Raw genomic sequence first — 16,633 nt, forward strand, 5'->3', positions numbered from 1 at the left:
AAATCTCTTTATTTCCTTAACTGTGAAAGATTTAGTAATGTTCCTTATGGCAGTATTGCAAATATGTTTTCTGTGCGTCTGAGTTGTTTACTTAGAACTATGAACATAAATTGTTCATTTCTTTTACATTTCTGTCTGTAATTTTCAAATCAAGCAAACTCCCCCTTTTCCAACAGTGCTTCAATAATCGTACAATTGATCTCACATGCTATTGATTTCACAGTTGCACATGTTCAGTATGTCTGTAGAACATGCTCTGCATTGGTCACATGTGTTTAATCATCTCCTTAACTTTTTTTGGAGACATTAGGCAGAGACTTTAAGAACAGTAATTAGTCTTTAAGAAGTAATTTAGCAGCTGTCTTTGCTGAGAGCAGGCTGCATGGAGAAGAAATGAGAAGATAATTGAATCATAAAGAAATTGGTTTGAAATTGATAGAATTGTCATAGTTTCTTAAATTACTATTAAATGGTATTTTTTCCCTTGTCTAATAATTCATCTTTGAAAGCTATGCATGTTAAATGTAAGCCTGTGTGTCAAGCTTCTCCAATGATGTTGCAGTAGAAGGAGAAAATAGGCATAAAATCTGCTGAAGAAGCTTTTGAGGCATTGATTCTCATTTCTGTACCGAGGGATCCTATAGAAGGCAATAGCATTTGTTTAGTCCAAATGACTCCAGTAGTCACTGTTCATTACATTCTCACATTGCCTGAAAAGTCCTGTCCTTCCTTGCAGTTTAACAACTTCAAAGAAAAGGGTAATTCTGCTTTTTGATTTCAGTTTTGCATGAGATGCCACTTACTAGAACTTCACAGATTTTCTACTTTTAGCAAACAGTAGATGTCACAAGAAAATTTTCTCAGTACTCTCACCTATTTTTACAAACAGCTGTGAGAGAGTTACAGTAAAATACTATCAAAACTCACCATAGCTCCACTAATTATCTATGTCTTTTCTCAGTTGATAAGTAAAACTGAAGTAATATTTGGCACCAGCAGATGCAGCATCTCATTGTTGCCAATGGGCTGTTCTTCCAACATTATTGCCAAAAATGCCATCCTCTTTCCCCAGCTGCAAACCTTTCTTTCACTGCATTAAAATATTGAAATGCCACATAGACTGTATATCCATCACTTCTGAGAGGAGATTGACTACAATATCTTAAATAATCCATTTCCAATGGATTCCAAGCTTCAAATTTGTATTTTGACCTTTATTTAAAGCTTATATTTAGCAGACAGTTACTTTCTGCTTTTCCCTGAGGTTGTAATGAAGCATTTTGGCTGTCCATAGCAGACTGACATAAAATCATCTTTTTAACGTATATTGCATATAAGTCAACATATAAAGTATTAAAGAACTGCAAAATTCTCCATAAAACAAAAATATTTTCTTAGCTTCTATTTAGGATCAGAATTAAGTAATATTTTACTGGAGATGTTATCTGATAAAAATGATTTGTTGGAAGTACTATATTTAGGGACAAAGAACTGCAAAAATGTACAGATGGTTAGGGAACATGTCCTGGTGCAGGGCTCACATGAATCACAAGCTCAGCAGCTGCTCAGCCTGGAGAAGAGGAGGCTGAGGGGAGGCCTCATGGCTGCCTACAGATCCTCACAGGGCAGCGCTGAGCTCTGCTTGCTGGTGACAGCAGCAGGACCTAAGGGAACCAACATGGAGCTGCATCAGGGGAGGTTAGGGGTCAGGAGAAGGTTCTGCACCAGAGGGCAGCAGGCAGGCTCCAAGCTAGCAGTGCTCAAGGAGCTCTTGGACAGTGCTCTCAGACATCAGTTTTTAGATTCCTGTGGGGCCAGGAGCTTAACTCAGTGGTCTTTGTGGGTCTTTTCCCACTTGGGATATTCTATGATAATGTGTCCTGTTGAATGTCTTTTGGGCTACTGCAACAAATAAAAGGGTATTTTTTATTTCAAGTAGCTTTTATTTCACTGTACTGTGAGCCAAGGCTATTATCTGCTAAGGGAAATAAGAATTTTAGGGAAATCTCTGATAGTATGTGAAATAATCTTGTGTATATGTGTACGTATGTATGTATGTGTCAGTGATAATAAGGGGAATTGTTAGTTATTTCTATATTGTTGGCAATGAAAAAAAGATGACATGAATTTTCATGTCTTACACAAAAGGAACTGTCAAAATAATTGATCACAAGTAGTAACTACAGAAAATGCATTGCCTCTGTTAAGGTGCTCCTCCTGAGTATCTGAGTACACCCATCAGCATCAGCTGCGTGGATTATGACATCAAAAGAGTGTAGTAAAATTAATTAGAAGTATATTTTGTTTCATATGGAAAATTAGAAAGCATATATCTTTACCAAAACTTGTCAAACTTGGTTTGTCAACCAAGTGGGTTTGTGAGGTTTTTCAGCCATACAATTACAAAAAGTGCATTAAAAAAAATGTTGAATGGATGCTATATTCACTATTGAAATCCCACTGCTTTGGGTAAGAAGGAATAGAGGTACCCACACACTTTGCCAGCTTACATGGTCTTCAATAGTATACTTACAGAACCATAACATACCTTCCAGCAGGTGTGCATAAATTGATGTGGCAACATAGCATAATGTAAATAAATAATAGGTATGCTTCTTGCACTGTAAGATCAGTACAGTCATGTCTGTGAGTACAGAATTAATCAAGCAAACTAATCAAGGTAATTTAATATCATGGATTCTTCCTATTAGGAGGTATGAATGCCTTTTTAGTTTCTTTGCACAAGTGCTTTTCCATATCTTGCACATGAGAATAAAGTTTCTGTCGATCATCAAACAAAATCTAACAGTGAAATCTTGGGATTTTCTACGGTTCACTTCCAGACCATTTTCTTTGAAAGAAATAGGATTTCTTCAAGGAATTTTGATATCCCTGGAAAACTTGAACTTTATCAAGTTCCAGATAGTTAAAAGAAATCTGAAATTATCAACAGGCTAGATAAAGTATACAGTAGGCTCATGCCTTATGACCTAGAAGCAATTCACAGTTTATTTACCACACATTGTTTCAGAGCTCACTTAAGTTCCTACTTCCTTTAAGCCAAACCTGAAATATTTGATGTTTTTTACTCTTTGTTTGCATGTCCATGTTCTGCAGGTTTAGCCTTATGACTATCCCAGTAATCCCACAGTATTTTATAGCAAAAAATGCAGTGTACAAATAAACAAAAGAAGTTGGCATCTGTTCAGTTTTAACTGGTTTCTCTGTTTTTCACACGTGTGAAGGTCCTCATTCAAGGAGTCAGTTGGAGAGAATCAGTCTAGGCACATAAAATCCATATGTCTCCAAAACTACAGGTGCGAACTTCATAAGGATCTTTTTGCAGGTCAAGGAGCACCATTTAAAATGCTTCCAGAATATGTTTGATACTTTTTAAGTGTGTTCTTCTAGCAAGAAGACAGTCCCCAAGCACACTGGGAAGTTTATCCTAACCTTGTGTCAATAAGCAATTTATTTATCTGTATGCACGTAGTATTTATTGGTTGGTCACATCTTAATTGGGTATCATTACTGAAAAAATAATGAGTTCTTATCCCTTAAATTCTCATTTTCTTTGTCAGCCATTTGTCAAGGGCTAGTATTCAGGAAGGAGCCTGTATGTCAGAAAGGTTTTGGGCTACTTATTTTGTTTGGGTACGGGAGCACCAAAAAGGTTGAAGAAAACAGGATTAAGTGTATTCATGGTAGAATATTCAAAATGGAACAGTTCTTTGGAACTTTATTTACCTTTTTTCCTCAGTAAACAACCCATATTTCATCAAATTGACATATCCTGCCTATATAGTGAAGTCAGTAAGTTCTGAGGTTTCTGGAGGGAGATGTCTCAATTTATTTTGAAGAAATAAGGAATATTCTTCTAATGTTTCCTCAGCTTTTTTTGGTAGAAGGAATTAAGTTGCTAGTAGAAATTGTGCACGTATCCTGTTTAAGATTTAAGTGTTGGCCTGATTTCCTAACCTTTCCCACTGTTTTGAATGTTCAAGTGACAAGTAGCAGTGTGTTCAGCTTGTCATTCTCTAGAGCCCAGCTGAAAATGGAACTTCTGTAGGCAGAGGTAAAATGATTGGATTAGGGTCAATGCTCAGAAGATAAGATTCCTTTTACAGAATAAAAGGAAAATTTGTATGAAGTCATTTTTAGTATCCTCAGGTATGAATGCAAAAGAGCACATGGAGGCAATAATTACATGGTTCATTATTCATTGACTTTAGGAGTGTAAGAAGATGCAGTTAAGGGAACTTCCAAATGCCTGATTTTCTACCACGTGATTAGCATATTAATTCTTGTGTGCCGTGTGTTGGATGCTACAGAAAAAGAGAAAGACAGATTATTTGCTCAGCAGTTTCTTCTGATACATACTTAAGAAATTGGAGCTATGTTATAGCATCTTTAAGAATATATTTTAATTCCTTGAAATAAAATTTTGATTAGAGTGAAACACATAGTGGCAATTGACTTTCTAAACAGTGTCAGCGTTTAAGGTGTTTAAGGATTCCTTTATCCTACAACATGCATAAGATGTTTTTCCTGATAACTTTACAGAAAGCACACATGACTATAGCAATAGGTTATGACACACATTCCCAAAATTCTTCTAAAATCTGAAAATTTGAACAACTCAACAGAAGAACAAAAATTTGAATGAATATGAAGGAACAACATTTCATGAGTCTTGGCATAAAGTTTTTATATAGGTGGAGAAAATGTCACATCTCATTTTAGAAGACAGTGCCTCAGTACCTTCCAAACTGAATTATGTTTGTTTTTTTTTTTTTTTTTTAACTTTCTTCATCAGACAACAGACTTATCTTGATTATTCACCATTCTTTATATTTTTCAAACTAAAATTACTTTTTTTCTAAGATGCACCTATGTTTGCTTCCCCCCCCTCCGGAAATATGAAGTTATTTGAAGTTATACCAACAAACTAGTACATGAGTGAGCATACAAAACTATCCTACCTCATTGATTTTATTTTGTAATGATTTTACATAGCATCCATGTTTTCAGAATGACATTTTGAAAGGCATTTTTTTCCGTTCAGTCTGCAAATGTTCCCTATACCAGATGTACAACTTGAAAAACAGCAATTCCTAAAAATACACAAACTGTCAGCTTTGCTTTACTGAAAGAAACTATAACTTCAGTTAAGATGGATTTCTATTTAAGTACAGTATAAATATCTGAAATTATTCCCAAAGACTTGATGGCAATCTTATCTAATGGTACAAATAATTGCATTGTAAATGCATAATTTGAGTCAAAGTAGGGATAAAGGAGAAGTAAATTTGTTGTTGTAGGAGCTATTACTGCTGACATCAGTTCTGAAAACATCATCAATCTAAATGGCATGTTTAACCAAATAACTTGAGCTCCTGTTTTCTTCTCCCTACAAACATCTTAAAAATAGCTCTTTCTTTGTTCTTAGACCTTCAAGCTGGCATAGCTGTAATATCTTTTAACCTGACCGCACAGAAAATATTACAGAATCACAAGGTTGGAAACGACCTGCAAGATCATCTATTCCAAAATATTTGTCCCTTAGTGTGCCAAACAAGCTGTGAAAGTAATGTTATTTTAAAGAAACCTTCAAAAAAGCAAGTAATGATGCTTCCTTTCCACTTAGTTCAAGGTTAATTATACTTGTCAAGAAGGCACTGATAAAAGGCAGTGAGGAATTTGACAAACTGATGGCAACCACGCAGACTGCGCATCTTCAGCAGTTCTCATTTGTCAAAGTTGCACCCATTGATAAAGTCAGAATGAGGACAGCATTTCAGAAGGCTCATTTCTTAATGTCTTTACACATAGTAAGTCAAGACAAAGAATTAGCATCTCATAAACTGTAATAGGAAAAATTTGACAAGCTGGTGGATTTTTTTTTTTTTTTTTTTTGGAGGTTCTGAAATGACAGATTAAACCTCTACATTTCACAATCCTTCACTTCTTAATGGGAATGCATTTCTATTTGTATGAGTGTGGGTGTGCACATGCATAAAGTGAGATTAACGCAGTAAAGAATTCTGCTTAAGAACAAAGGCAGTTTTAGGGAATAACTTGGATAGAAGTACTGCTTTTGAAGTGCAGACTTTAAAACTCCTACCTCTCTGCAGATTCATCTGAATTTTCCTCTGTGATCATCTGCAACTCCTGTGGGGTTTTACTTGAATCTTCCTTGACGCAGTTTTCCTCTGTGTTTGCTTTGGGAATATCTTCATTTGATCGAAGCTGTTCTATGAGGTTTTGTTGGTGCCAGGTTTGAATCGATCGGTGGTGCGCTGGAGTTGGACCGGGCACAGGCGCCAGTATATTGTGGTGGACAGGACTGCTGTTTTTCTTCAGCCCATTTCTGTCCCGAGAGTGGCTCTTCAACCTGTTCTGCACCGGTGTCCCTCTGTGCTCATATCCTTCCTGCTGATGGCAGCCCCCGGTGCCTGCGGAGCTCTGCGAGGGGTGGCTGAACCACCTCCAGCGGAGCCTCAGGATCTGCTTCACATCAAACTCTTTCTTTCCAGATACTGACATTGTTTCAGGAAAAAAAGGGAAAAAAAAAAAAAAAAAAGGAAAAAAAAAGCGACAAAAGCCTATTCTTCTAGAAAGGAAATGGATTCTTTGTTATCTCTTGTGTTTCAACTCCTCTTCTTAAGAAAAGACAACAAAAGAACAAATACCGGTAGCTCGCTCTCTCTCCTGATTAATATACTGCAAGCTCTTAGAGCCGATGCTAAGCTGCTGCTAACTGTATAGGTGGGAATCCATACTGACAGGATGATGAGGTCAGACCTTAAACAAGTAAATCAGCTTAGCACAGGAAAGCAGCAACCATAACAGTACCCAGCTGCTAGGCTTACACACAGCACTATAGCACAGCTCCCTAATATATAACCTAGCCTCACATGATCCTGAGGGATCCTAAGCTGCAACTTAAGATGCTGAAGAGCACATACAAATAAAGTGACAAGACTTTCTATCTAACGGCATTTTCCATTGCTAATCAGCAATGCTGCATTTCACAGAAGATTTATGGAGAATTCTTTTACAGTCTCCTTGCACAGATTTTTTGTGAGGATTCACTGTGAAACTATCTTGCAGTTCATGTGTTTCCTTAAGAGGTTTCCATTTGTTTGTCTTGCTGTGTAAAATTCCTACAAATGGCCTCAGTGTGGTAGCACTTACCTAAAGGAAAGAGGTAGCATTTCAATATGCTGTGCAGAGCTATGTATTTTCTCACCTATAGATAGATTTCTTGTCATGATTGCAGGGGTGTGAGAACAGAGAGAGGGAGCTCATAAAATCAGAGATGTGGTCCCTGAATGACTGTATCTGTGGAAAACACAGCTTCCTGGCTAAGTGCCTGTGTAAACACCTCTTGTCATCCTCTTCTTAATTTCACACAGACAATGAAAAGAGTGTGATTATTTTTTTTTAAACATCTTTATTTTGATAATGTACAGTGCAGCATGTTTTCAGCAAATTTATTAGATGGCATATTCTCATCCTTTCATCAAGAGACAGGGCTGTGAGAACTGCCCTGCCTTGTGTTATTTCAAAACACACAGGATCTGTGTGTTTTGAAATAATGTACGTGCACTGTTTTTGCAATTCAAAATAAATAAATAAATAGGATTTTTTTTTGTTATGTTCTCCACAGTGTGCTGTTAATGATGTATATATCTGTAAGCAGTATGCAGAAACAAAAAATTGTTCAGCAGTCAGTAAGACAGGATTCAGAATTAAAGGAGGGTACCCCCCTCCATTACATCTTACATCTCTTTTTCAGACCTCCTTTTGACTTCTGTTGTGATGTTTTTTCTATTTCCTAAACTCCACTGATGGGGTTTTGAACCTTCAAACACTGAAATCCGCCATCTCTTTTCTGGCTGCATGTAGTGCAAACAGTGAAATGTGAAGTAGAGTTTTGTAAAGTATCAGCAAATTGAGATAATAGAACTAAGAAACAGCAGCTCTTATGCTGGGCTGCCAAGTTTCTCTCCTATTCCTGAGATTCAAGCAAATTATGTCAAATGATACACAGTCTCATGAAGTGGATGGAAAAATTCCAGGGCAAAAGAGAAACTGTAAAATAGTTGGAGAAAGTTATGCTATTTAGATGCATAGAAGGAAAGAAATGACTTTAGACAAAAGAAATTATAAGAAAAAGTTGGCCATAAAAGGCAAGAAGGGAAAAGCTGAAAAGAGAGGACATTTGAGAGACCTATCTGATACATCTATACAGAATCATAGAATCATTTGTATTGGAGGGGACTCTTAAAGAGCACCTATTCCAACTCCCTTGCAATGAACAGGGACACCTACAACTCTATCAGATTGCTCAGAGCCTAGTCCAGGCTGACCTTGCTTGTCTCCAAGACAGGGCTTCCACCATCTCTTTGGATAATCTGTTCCAGAGCTTCACCACCCATATTGTAAAAAGCTTTTTTCCATATATCCAGTCTAAACATTGAGGCTAAACTATTACATCAGAATGTATTTGTAATTCTGGCAAGAGGGCAGGTGTTTGTGGAGGACAGAACAAGCAAAATTTGGTTGCTAATAAGAGTCCTTTCTCATATGAAAAAATAATGTACTCCTACTTGTGAGAGTTAAAATAGAGGCCCCTGCTAGCCTTGGCATAAGTGCTTCCAGTGCTGACCCCACTTCTCTGCTATGGGTTACTGCTCACAGCAGCTGCCAGAACTCACTTGTGTGCCTGAGCTGCTGAAGTTAAACATACACGTGAACGAACATTCAGTGAAGGAGGGCCAGCTCGTGCTTGGACATGAGCCTCTGGGTCTCAGCAGGTCTGGTGCCACTGTTATTTCTGTCACTGTGATTTGCACATGTGCAAAGACTGCCACTTCAACATTCCAAACTGTGCCATCCACTACTGAGTAATACTCTATGTAACAATTCTTCACTAATACAAACTATATTCTTGAATAATATGTACGTAAGAATAATATGAAAGAAGGATGTCTGTGTTAGAATATCAGGCTGTGAGTGTTGTTAATGGAACACAGTTTTTAAAAACTTCATTTTCAGTTTTTCAGGAATGGATAGAAATAAGAAAACTTGTTCAACTTCTTAATAGTTATATTAAGAAGTATATAAAGGCCTGATTGTTCATTTAATAAGCGGTTTCAATTTAAGCTTGCTGAGAATGCAGACAAATAAAGAAGCCGCTCCCTAATTTCAGGGATTTTAAAGAATTTGTAGGGAGTGAATGGAAAAACAGAAATGCTGGCCATTGGGGAAGAGAGACCATTGTGTTTTCGGAAGTCAGAGTAAGATGTTTTCTCGCTTTAATGACAACTTTATAACAGCCTGAAATTTTCCTGGAGACATACAAGTTATGTTTAAGGCTGTGGGTTTTTTGGGTTCTTTTTTTGTTGATTTTGATGTTGTTTTTTTGGCATTACATCTATTTAATATTGGATTTAATATTACTTAGCCTTTCAGTGTTAGCCTACGTGCTTATGAATGTTCTACTGCTCACTTTTATAAAAGTAAAAATACTTAATGGTATCTGTATATATTCCTTAGGATTGCATCTACATTGAATTGCCTTGCAGTCCAAGATCTATTTTGAGACAGTCTCTCTATGATAATTTATGATAAAATTTTGTGAAGGTGAACAGAAAACACGGTTTCTTGCAAACTTAATAAGGCCACTGAGCCAACCCAAGCAGCTTTGATATTTCCACTTAGCAACAGCTCTGATACATTGAATCCATCATTTCTCATCATCTCACAAAGCTTCCGTTGGTTTCTTTTCATTAAATCCTTTTGCAGATGTCATCATAAGCCTATTACTTGGATTTGACTCGAGAATGGGAAAACAGAACTTCAGTTTGTAAATAACTCTGTTTCCTACTAACTCAGCACATGTTTTGGCAGATGTGGAGTGTATCTAGCTAAAACTGAGTACAGATTTCCTGAAGAGAATGTTTTGCTCAAAAAGTCAGCCTGAGTCAGCATGGAATATGTTTCAGGTAGGGCAGATTATTCTTCACACAACTTGTTACCACACTGGCTAAAACTTCAATATGCTGTAATAGAACAGTATAACTGATTTAATAATCTAAAATTTCAGGCCAGAAATGATTAGAAATAGGTTTGCTGTTTTCTAGAAACAGCAGAAGTACTAGGAAAAATGCACTGTGTATTTTAGAAATACAGGAAACATCCCTTTTCCCCTGTGTTGACTCTGAGCAGCACGCAAATGTCACACCCTCTCAAAATACATGCAGAGTTGAATTCTAATGTATTTACAAGTTGAGAAGTAGCCTGTTTATCTTTTTTCTTTTTTAACTTGTGTGATTTTTTGCTTATTCTCTAAGTATTCCTCTAGTTCATTCTTCTCTCTCTGCCCGTTATCTTTTGCAAGAGTATTTTCTATAGAGTTTCCATGTAAAAAGCCATTTTGTCAAACTGCCCCTCTGCTGCCATCTGTAATATGACAATAGAATGTAATGGAGTACTGGTGGGAAGGTTCAGCCTCTACTGTTGCCGTATCACCAACATACACCTCTGATGTCATGAGCCAGCATAATAAAATAGGAGTTGTTACTTTCAGAGCAGCCATTGTAAATACCACCAGCTTAATTGCACATTTTTTCTATAGAACCTTTTATTTTACTAATAATCTGTATCAAAAATGAAGGAATTGTGAAAATGTGGTGTTCAGAACTGTGGAGGTATTCAAGGCAACACCAAACTGTTTATGCAAGCCTATCAGATTGTGAAACAAGAAGCATAGACTTATCTTTTTCTACCAAACTGTCATAGCATAATTCAGGTTGGAAGAGACCTCAAAATCTCTGTAGTCCAAACTCCTGTCCTAAGACAATAACATCAGAACCCTTCTGGGAAACCTGTTCTAATGTTTGAGCATCCTAATAGTGAAAATGTATTCCTTTTCATTGGTCAAACTTCCCCTGTTTTATGTTATGCTGACTGCCTGTTTCCCTACCTGGCTCAGATTTCTGGATCTTGTAGTTGCTGGGTGATGCTGAACAAGACCTGTTCCCCTCAGGCAATCCACTGGGCAAATTCTTCAGCCCCCAGCCATCTTGGTGACCCTCTGCTGGACTCACTCCAGTCTATTGCTGTCTTGTGCTGGTATTGGAGGGAGGATCTTAAGTAGTAGAATGGTTGACAGAACTTTTAATTGCTGTTATTCTCTATAACAGCTATATCAAAGCAGGCACTAATTCTCCAAAACTTCAAAAAGAATCATGATACCATTTTCAAGTAGAAAATACTTCAATTTTTTGCTTATTCACTAACAACTCTTATTTACCAACCATTATCATCAGATACTAAAGAGTACAGAAAGGATCTGACATACCCTCCAAAAAAACTAGTATTTAGATTTGACACTTGTCAGTATAAGTCTTTATCATAAGTCATCTCAAAGCTTTGACAGAATAAGGACTTATGCCCAAGGTCAATCTTCCCTGGTAAGTTTCTGAATGTGACTCTTGTTCACTGTTGCTTATAAAGTATTAAATGCTGTCTTTAATTTTAAGAGAGGGAGGCCCTTGAGGCAGTTGCATCTCAGTGCAGTGTAGAATGTAATAATTCTTAGCTACTTTTAGTGTTCAATCCCACGAATGGCTTCTGAGACTCAGGAATGGCACTATATGCTTCAGGAAAAGATCCTCAGAATGTGGCTCTGCCTGTCCTCCAAATCACTAACAGAGGTTTCGGAGTTCTTTGAATATTGATGGAAAAATTACCCGCCATTGGGCAGGTTGTCACAGTTTTATTATCTTTGGTTATTGGTGTTTCACATCACAACATCATGTAGTGCACTGGGAGTTAAAGAGTTAATGCTCTAGTTTCAGGCACCTGTCCCAGAAAAGAACTACATACCCCAGAGGACTTTGCATTTAGAGGGGGGATATAAACTTTCATGGATCACCCGACCTGCCCTTTTTCAGCTTTCTCTCGTCCCCACTTCTTGACCCAACTGCGCATCTCACCTCAGCATTATAGTGAGCCCTTTAAACCTTTCGGACACACTCTCATAAATCAAATAATTGATTCATTAGTTTCAGTTCTAATTATATTGTATTATAGTGTGTTACCTTGCATTCTGATACCGTATTTAGTAAATTTGTTTCTCCTCAGATTGTTGGCGCTGTTTTTAATTATTTTGGGGTCTGCTGTTTCTGCTTCCCATAGGCTCAGGTTTATGAATTCCTCTGCCCTACTGGTCATGGAACTGGGCCAGACCAGCCCGTGAATCATTGGCACAGGTGTTTGAGTGGTTTGAGGCAGTCATTTCAATTATTTCTGAAGGATTTATCTAACTTGCAGTACACATTTTGGTTCAACCACAGACACATATTCAGGTTCAGAAAAACTGGCCTGCTTCATCCATGGATGTGAAAATAAGTATTCTTGTATACGTCTGTTTCTGTTTTTGTTTTTTGTTTTGTAGCATAGTGTCTACCTTTTTCCTTTCTTTATTTTCCTTTCCATTTGTCATCAGTTTTCCTATCAACTTTCCTCGACTTCTGATCTGTCCTTTGTGTTGCCATAACAGTGCAAGTGAAATAATACTTTAAATATCTTATGATTATAGATATCGCTTTGAAAGCTCATCTGAAAAGGTGCTTTAGAGCAATATCCTCCATAGCAAACTATCTCACAGCATCCTACTACCAGGCATCCTTCTGATCCTGTCACCTGCAAGAGCACACATTAGCTCAGTTCTTACTTTGTCAAAAAGCCATACAGAATCACATCACAATCTTATTGTTGCTCAGCCTGGCTCCAGCTGTTGTCAGCTGCCAAGACGCCTTGAGGCTGCTCTTTCACTTTTTCTGATGCTAGCCCAGAATATAAAAACACGTAAATGTGATTTTAATCTACCTATATCCCAACTTTCTCATGCAAACAAATTAGGTTCTGTCAGTTTTCCATTTCTTTTTTAGAATAGACAACAGAGCATCAGTGTTTGGGAATACTAGAAATGTTTAGTATTTTCATATTTTCTGTGGAAAACACGTTGATTTTGTATATATAAGTACCGTGCAATTTATGAAAACTGGAAAACAGAGTAAAATATAGAATGTTTTACCTTCATATATATTCATTAATAATAATAAAAGGTACTAAACAACACAGTGATCAGATTTGCAAGTGATAACATAATGCAGGGAGAGGAATGACATTCCCAAGGGAGGAAAGAAATAAATACAGTTGAAAAGAGAAAGAGCAAATGACACCTAGCAGTACATTAAACCTTACTGTTTAGCATGAAAGATGGTTGAAAAATGAAGCTACAGAATAGGACAGAGAAAGCAGCATCTCTTGTTTTAATACTAATTCTTCCAGAACTTTATCAATAGTCTTATTAGGTCCAGTCTCTTATCTCTTAATCTTGAATGTGAATTTCAGTGTGATTTTTGCTATCAGTGACTATCTGAGACTAATCAGTGACTTATCTGAGACCATTTCTTATAGGTGTACCAACCCAAGTTGCTATGTTAGGATCTTTAGACAAGCAGCCCATAGAATAAAAACTTTAATTCTGTTTTATGCTTCCAGCTCAGCTGTGGACATTTTACTGAGATGCAGGTACTCAGTAATGTATGTTCAGAAGAAAGAAAGCCTCCAGCACTGTGTCAGTTAGCAGGAGTTTCTGGTATTTCTGTGATTGTGTCAGATAGCATTATTTCCAAAAAAGTCCCTTTTTGAACCATAGAAATAAATGCAGAGCAGAAAAATCTGTTGCTGATGAGATACATGCACACAGATGAGCTTTAGAAATGGAAGTTAGCCCTCTTTTTCTTTGAATAAAGTTGGTACTTCCAGTTGTATACATTAGTTGTAAGAATTCTTGAGATAGCAAAGAGAGAGCTGTTGCAGTGTATTAAATCATTTTGCAAATACATTACCAGCGAGCTGTTCTTAGAAAAAAAATTAAGCTCAGCAAGCCTCCTGAAATTTAGCTTCTGCTGAAATTAATTGGCAATATCCAACTAGTATAATTTAGCATGTCACAACTGTAAATTCAGACAGCCACTGTTGGTTTATTATTACCAGTTTAAAAGGCTGTTTATATCAGATTGTTTTCAGGTCTCAATTTTAACATCGAGGATCATGAGGTAATTGCACTCTGCTTTGGGCCACATTTCATTGTACTTGATACAGTTGGATTGACAATGTTTGGCCCTTTGGCTTACTGAGTTTCCTGAATTAAGTTATTGATAGTACCTCTCCTTAGTGAGTAGTTGATGGCTTTAATACGTTCTTGATACAACCAACATTTTAGATTACATTATGACTATCACTTACCAGCACAATTTAAATGCAAAATAAATTAACTTTAAATAACAAAGTCTATAGTTGTGCTAGCGTTAATGTGGAATTAATGAACACAGGAAAAATATACCTACTGAATTCTGTTGCTTTAAAATACAAGGTTTAATTTAGCACTGAAACAAACAGTAAAGTCTGGTGCGTAATTGCCTGTAGATCATTGATCGTAGTGTTTTTTGGTTTTTTTTTTAATGCTTTATTTCATAACGTTATGGTTCATGTTAATGAGAATGTTATGTGAGAAACCAGTGGGAAAAGAAAAGCTATTTGACTGTTTTCTTAATAAATTCTTCTTGCTGATCACGTTAGGTGTTTCATTCCTTCTGAAATTGCTTTCTGTATGCTGGAATATACCTCATTGTTTTTCTGCCTGACACAAACCTAATCATTCTGGCTTGCAGACCTCTCACTTAGGTACTAACAATTATATGTTGCAGAAGAGGCATTTCTGTACTGCTAGGGTATATAGTCTTCGTGAAAATAACACATATTTTATCTTTTTAAGGACAATGCAAATAATTTATATATTAGGATCTTTAATCACATAGTCTTCACAGATTTTGTAGAGTGCAAGAAGCTGTAATAAAAATGTGAAGATTACTCTGTCTGGGTTCTTTTCTTCTTGCAGTATAACAATTTTCTTTCTGCAATGATCTGCAGTTGTCTTCTCACCTACCTCTGAAGTGGTGAATTTTTTATCTGAAGTATTTTATTTTTGTCCATACTTTGAATAATGGTGCACAGGGCTGTTGATATTACATTTTCAGTTTTCTTTTATTTTTTTAGGGTTTTGTTAATATCATTACATGCTTCTGATACATTAGTTGTGCTCAGAAACTTCTGATTTACTTGTATGTTTGTAAATGTATATAGTCTATATTGATTAAATTATGTGAATGTATGTATTGCACTACCTCAGAACTTAATCTCTTAATGATTCAGGGTAATGCACTGCATATCATCTCTTCATTCTGAACATTCTTCCTTTAGAAACAAAAGTGAGGAATATTATATTCTGCCCATCTTATAAAACTGAGGGTGCCAGAAATTGTCAGCTACTGGGGAAAACATTTGGAGATATTCCCAGATTTGTATTTTATGTTTATTCAGATGAATTTTTAGTGACCTATAGAATATAATCACTCATGGGAACATCTGCCTGCTTCAAAATGATTCCCGGAAGACTGGGTTTTTACAATATAAAAGCATAAAACATACATTTATTTCTTCAAAATAGAACAATTTGATACATAGCTGCAATTTGTTTTTAAGCAGGGGAAAAGGAGAGAAAGAATTAAGAAATTATTATTCAGTATAATTTTTATCTAACATGAATTACTTGAACACCCTATCATTAGGTATAAATGAATCATCACCCTTATTGCTGTTAACTAAGACAGTCACAAGTTTAATTCCAGGAGCTGTTAATCTGGTAGAGTAATGTAGACAAAATCACAGGTGCTTTTTTTCTGGTTCTTGAAGAAAATGCAGAATCCAAACTGCACCATAAGTACTTTGTCTGTACTGCAGTACATCTTAGCATTCAGTGAATGGACTTTTTTGGACGTAGCCATTGGTTCTCTGATTGTCAGTCACAGTCAAGGAATCTTGTTACAATCTCCTTCATTCACTGACTTTGATCTAAACTGAGTAGCATGAACTGCTCTGCAACACAGCAATTACTTTTAATTGTATTTTTCTAAATCACAGCATCACCTAAGATGATATTAGTACTTGTACACCATTTGCACTTACCACCATTTGCATTTACCTCCAGAACGTTTCAGGTACATTAATCTGAAAAAATGTTTCCCAGACTTGCTAACATGCACAGATGAGCTTTCTGGTGTTCAGTGAATTTTTACTGGTTACCTGTGAGAAACCTCCTGGTCATCAAAGACTTTTTTTACAAAATTTTACAAATAATTGCCCCTTTTGTTTTTCTGTGAGCTGATATATGCTAAAAAAAAATAAAAATCACTTAATTTACTGAGATATTTTCAAAATAAGTAGGTGAGTGTAAAACTCCATTAATGGGCTATTTCCAGAATTTAGGGAAATCTGCTCATTATGGTATCTTTATGCAGCATCTGTGGAACTCTGAAATCATCCTATTAAAATATTTTTTAAAAAATATAATGTAGTTTAAGGAATTAAATAATGAATATAAATTACTTATTAAATAGAGAGAACAGGGCAAAACCAGTAGGTCTGTTCTAGTCTCCTCAATTTTTTTTTGGTGTTCAGCAGCAGCAGCTGATACTCAATCCAGCCCAGG

General features: G+C 36.4%; 1 protein-coding gene and 1 long non-coding RNA gene across 4 annotated transcripts in view; one reads left to right on the forward strand and one right to left on the reverse strand.

Moving 5' to 3' along the window:
- Positions 1 to 16,633, forward strand: part of LOC125699536 (uncharacterized) — a 283,177-nt gene that overhangs the window by 104,216 nt on the left and 162,328 nt on the right. The gene's annotated exons all lie outside the window — the stretch shown is intronic.
- Positions 1 to 16,633, reverse strand: part of KLHL4 (kelch like family member 4) — a 67,820-nt gene that overhangs the window by 25,965 nt on the left and 25,222 nt on the right. The window contains exon 2 of one of the 2 annotated variants that reach the window (XM_048959134.1): positions 6,125 to 6,539. In XM_048959134.1, coding sequence (XP_048815091.1) covers positions 6,125 to 6,162 — 38 coding nt within the window. In that variant the 5' untranslated portion in view covers positions 6,163 to 6,539. Of the gene's footprint in view, positions 1 to 6,124; positions 9,536 to 16,633 lie in introns of those variants that run through there. The other variant, XM_048959132.1, reaches the window with a different exon arrangement.

The sequence above is a fragment of the Lagopus muta genome, chromosome 13 (genome assembly GCF_023343835.1).
Source record: "Lagopus muta isolate bLagMut1 chromosome 13, bLagMut1 primary, whole genome shotgun sequence".
NCBI lineage: Eukaryota > Metazoa > Chordata > Aves > Galliformes > Phasianidae > Lagopus > Lagopus muta.